Genomic DNA, 4,921 nt, shown 5'->3' with positions numbered 1-4,921 from the left:
GGTGACAAATGTTGACTAGTGGTGTTTGCGTCAATATTGAAGAAAAACATGTTTTTTGCCGTCTGTTTAATTTTAAAAAATTTGGCAGAGTTTCTTTTATAAATGTGATATGCCAAAATTGTAAACACCTGCAAATATATCCCAAGCAACATATACAAGAACAACAATGTATTTTTACAAACAAAGTTTGGCTTTCAAGCCACTTTTCCAACTCTACACATCATAAAATACAATTGTCAAACCATGGCAAACAAGTGCAAAAAAGTATACCTACTGTCCCTAGCCTACGTATTTTTTTTTTCATTTCAATGTGTATTACACTCCGTACATGTATGTTCAGTCGCTGGCAGAGATATTCATCAAAGCTTGGTAATTTTCTGTTGAATTGTCCAGCAGCACTACCATGAGGATTTTTCATCTCCATTTATTTTTAAGGTACTTTCTTGCATCGGCCTATGAGATTCTCAAATATTCGATTTCTCCAACCATGTTTCCTGAAAAATAAATGAGAATCACATGAGAAATAATGGAGTTTTGATCAACAAAACTATGCTTTGTGTGCGCTATATATTGTCATTGATGTGGCACTTGTCACTTCTTTATGAGATGAAATGAATGTTGTCATTTTTGAGTTTATGGCTCGTCAAAATTCCGGAAATTGGGACCTCATCCTCAGTGAATTTGGTATAGCATCATAATTCCTTATGCTGGTGCATTTCTTGTAAGCACATGGAAGATTATATAAGTTTTACAAATTATAGACCAAGTTTTGAATATGCACACAAAGGGAGCCGCTCTATTGAGGTGCAAGCATTGGGTGTTGCAAGGTGTTGTTTGTCAAAAACTCATTCAAACATATGCACAAACACCTTGAGTGCAGCATGAAATGTGGCAACTTCTACAATGTTTTTGTGATGGAGGATTGAAAAAATGGTGAAATATACTTACCTTGAGAAGATGTGGCTTGATGTAAAGGAGATTGATGATGGCGATTTTCAGAAACTTGGATGGCATCACAAAGTCGATAGAGCAGCAATTTCTTCGGGAAAATCAGTGGGCACCGAAAGAGGTTTGGTGGAAGTGAGAAATAAAAAGATAAAGAAAGGTTTAAGGAAGGTGAGAGGAATTAGGGGGTTCAGGGAATGCAGACTTGTATTTAACTTGATGGAAGAAAAACATGTGTCTCGGTCAATTCTTCTTCAAGTCGGTAGAACAATTCCTTTCAACCATGTGATTATACGCTGTGCTCTGAATAGTTAAAGACCAAACAAAGCAAATAAATAGCCAACTTGGCCCACTGGGTTGAATTGGTTAAATTAGCCAAAATGAGCCAAATTGGTCATTGGCCCAAATTGGCTACAAGGGGCAATTGTTTAGCCCAATAAATTGGTCATTAACCCAACTTGCAGTTGTTTAGCCAAGGTCTTTGAAGCTCAGGAGCTACAGCCCAAACAGATAAAAAGCCCAAGGGAAATTGCAGTTGGCCCAATGAAAAAACGTAGGATCAGTTGCTGCCATTGCCCGACGTGGAAGAACATGGAAGAACGTGGAGTGATGAGGGAAGGGAAAACTACTGTGCAGAATGTGACAAAAAGAGAGGGAAGGGAATCAGAGAAAGGACCGACAAATCAATCCAACAAATCTACAGCAGAGCTCTGCAGAATTCTCTCAATTCTATGCATGTTTTCCAACAGTCAAGTTTCTTGAATTTTTGCATATTCCTCCAACTTTTTGTTGTTAAAATGTCGTTCATGTTCATAACAACGTAATTAGATTTGATGTTGTTAATGGATTTTCTCTACAATTTCATTATATTCTTCAGTTTATTTTTTTCGCTTTGAAGCCATTTCAAAGGAGTTAGAACTTACAACCGAATCGAGACCTACAACGCTTGGTAAATGAAGTCAGATTAATTCACATTTGGCACGAACACGTGCCTGGCACGCCCGCAAATTTTCGTGACAAACAACACCTACAAACAAACAAACAAGAATAGAATTCAAAAATACAAACTAAGTTAGAAGATTTCTGTTTGTTCGTATAAATAATGCATAGATTCTGGCTGAGTGGGTGAATCTTACTATGGGCGTTCTTAATATTCTAAGCCCATAGCATTTAAAGATAAGATTTTATAATCAAAAGATAATAATATAAATTTATCAAATAAAGTAAGGATTAAACTTTTTATATATTATATTATTAAGTTTGAGATCTTAAAGTAATTATTTTGGAAAACATCAAAATATTTAATTTCAGAATTATTCTTCTTATCTTATTAAAAATCTCTTCAAGTCACTTCATATTTCATATATAAAAAATCTAAATAAATTTTTTCTTTTAAATCGAACAATTTTTTAACTTATAAATAATTTTACAATAAATGTTTAATATATATGATTAAATAAAAAATAATAATAATTATATAGCTGCCTGATTATTAAAAAAAAACAGAAGTCCTTGTCAAAATTCTGTTTCCCGTGGCCAAAGCCACGAACACGGCAATATACGGACAAACTTGCCAGTTCAAGGACAACTTATTCGGCATATATAATTATTAGCGGCAAATAAATATTCAAATCCAATTGAATAATAGTTAGTTACACGTCCGTTTTACCTCGATATTTTATCACTTAGAAATAAAAATCATACTCAAAATAATAACCAAAAAAGTCCACAATAATAAAAAATTGAAATCAATTTTTTATTATCAATAAATAATTTATCTGTGCCAAGAATAATGGGAGAAAAGCGAGAGGAAATTACAACAATCCCCAAAACAAGACCCGGAAGCGACGCCACCCGATTGTTTTGTGCTTCCGAATTTCATCTGAAAATAAAATAATTTGACATTCCGTCTGACAATTACAGCCTCCGACACACAACGCTAATCGAGAGAACAAACAGCGAAGGGCATTTCCGTGACGACGAGAGCGGGAATTATGTACATCTCCGCGAAAGGAACACCCTGCACTCGTCCTTAGGGACAATGGTCGGTACGTACGAGATTTCATCGCAGCCGTCCGTTCTGTCCCTCTTTGCATCAATTAACGTGGCAAACAACGCGATGAAGAGCTTCAGATGATTAATGGCGTACCTCTGGCCCACACATTGGTGGGCCCCGGCCCCGAATACTAAATAGTTCTTTTTATAAATCCGGTCCTCTTGTCGATCCGACATAAACCGATCCGGGTCGAACCGTTCCGGGTCGCTGAACCCTTGAAAAGAAGAGTCGAAGACGGACGGAAAGACGATGGTGCCCTTAGGAATGGTGTAATTTTCTGTCAACGGGAAGTCTACGCCGGCTATGTGTGGCACCATAGTCGCCGGAGCTCTGATCCTCACGACCTCACGCGCCACCGCTTCTGTGTACTTCATTTCTCTCAGATTTTCTCCCGTGATGAGGCCACCTTTTTCTGGTACCCAGTAGTTGGCTACCTCTTCGCGTACTCTGGTCAGAACCTGAGGGTGTGAATCCAAATAGGTCACCGCCCACAGCAGGGACGACGTCGATGCGTCCTGTGAAGCAAAGAGGAAGTCGAATAAATGGCCACCGATTTCTTTGCAGCTGTACTCGAATGAATTCTCGGATGCTTCCCTCACATTTTCTTGCATCCAGAAGTCTATCAAACAAGTGGGTTCTTCTCCGGATTTCATTTTCCTCTCGCTTTCCTCCGCGCAACCAGCGAGCGTCTCCGCCAGTCTCTGCACAGCAAGCCGCGCGTTTCTGAAGGCGAATCCCGGTAAGTCGAAAGGAAGTTTCATCAGCCCAACATTGAACAAATTGTAATCCACATTAAACCGCTTACGCGCCTCCTGAGTCAGATAAGGTCCCACGAAGACAGTCTGCGAGGTTTCTAAATTCATGTCGCGGCAGAGGATGCGGAGTGGGATCGACTTGTTTTGAGCTTTCTTGCACCATGACTCCATGTGCTTGATAATAATCCGCTGCTGTATATCAGTATACGTTTGGAGAGCTTTGAGGGTGAAATTGGGTGCTATCCGGCGGCGCAAATCTTTATGCTCTTGGCCCAACATGTAGATTAGATTATGCTCACCGAAGAGTTTCTTGCCAAAGGGGTGCCCAACGAGGTGGAAGGCATCGTCGCGTACGTTGGCAAAGACTTTGTGGGAGTGATCAGTGGAGTAAATGTAAACAATGTAACGCCCGATGATGTAGTTTGCGGATATTCCCAATGGCGTGGACTTGGCGTAGGACGATTGGATGTCCCAGAATTTGGTGGGATTTGCGACCAGGGAGATGGCGTTGCCGACGAAGGGAAGAACAAGAGGCGGACCTGGCAAGAATCCCTTCTTCTTCAGATAAGAAATCTGTTCAAAAAGCAAGATAAGAGCTATGAAGGAGATTAGGTACGGAACACATGCTGTAACTATACTCCACTGAAATCCCATTTGTGCTCCAAGTTCACCAATTTGGGTGTATGGAACTCGGAGATGGGTGTGTAATTTTCAGGCAAACAATAGAGCAAGTCAAAGTGCGAGTGTACGGTAATGAGTGGGTGACAGGGGCGGCAGTTGGTAAATATGAGGTGGAAGCGGGAAGGGCTACGGGGGTAAGATCGTTCAGGATTTGAAGCTTGTACTTTGGATTTGTTTTTATGCCATTTTCTCTTACCTCGCTGATATATACATATATATATATATATATATATATATATATATATATATTAATCTTTTTTTAGAAAATTTAATGTGTGAGGCTAAGTCTATAATTTGAGTTACAAATTATGTTTTAAAGTGTATTAGAAATTATAAAATTATATTAAATGAACTTCGTAAATATTTTTTTCAAAAAAAATGTATGCGTAATTTTGTAATTTCAAATGCATTTCGTCACGCAATTTGTACAGGTAGTGATTTTCGAATTTAATCTTGAAAGTAAACTCGATTTTTTCATGGGAAA

At 38.8% G+C, this 4,921-nt stretch overlaps 1 protein-coding gene across 1 annotated transcript; it reads right to left on the bottom strand.

Annotated features, from left to right (window-relative positions):
* Window positions 1-2,675: 2,675 nt before the first annotated feature.
* On the bottom strand, window positions 2,676-4,629 carry LOC140838696 (cytochrome P450 710A11-like). Its single transcript, XM_073205184.1, has one exon. It carries the CDS (start codon window positions 4,408-4,410, stop codon window positions 2,938-2,940), a length of 1,473 nt encoding a protein of 490 aa, XP_073061285.1. The 5' UTR covers window positions 4,411-4,629; the 3' UTR covers window positions 2,676-2,937.
* Window positions 4,630-4,921: the final 292 nt, after the last annotated feature.

This window comes from Primulina eburnea, chromosome 8, assembly GCF_022965805.1.
Source record: "Primulina eburnea isolate SZY01 chromosome 8, ASM2296580v1, whole genome shotgun sequence".
NCBI lineage: Eukaryota > Viridiplantae > Streptophyta > Magnoliopsida > Lamiales > Gesneriaceae > Primulina > Primulina eburnea.
This window is presented reverse-complemented; position numbering and strand designations above follow the sequence as displayed.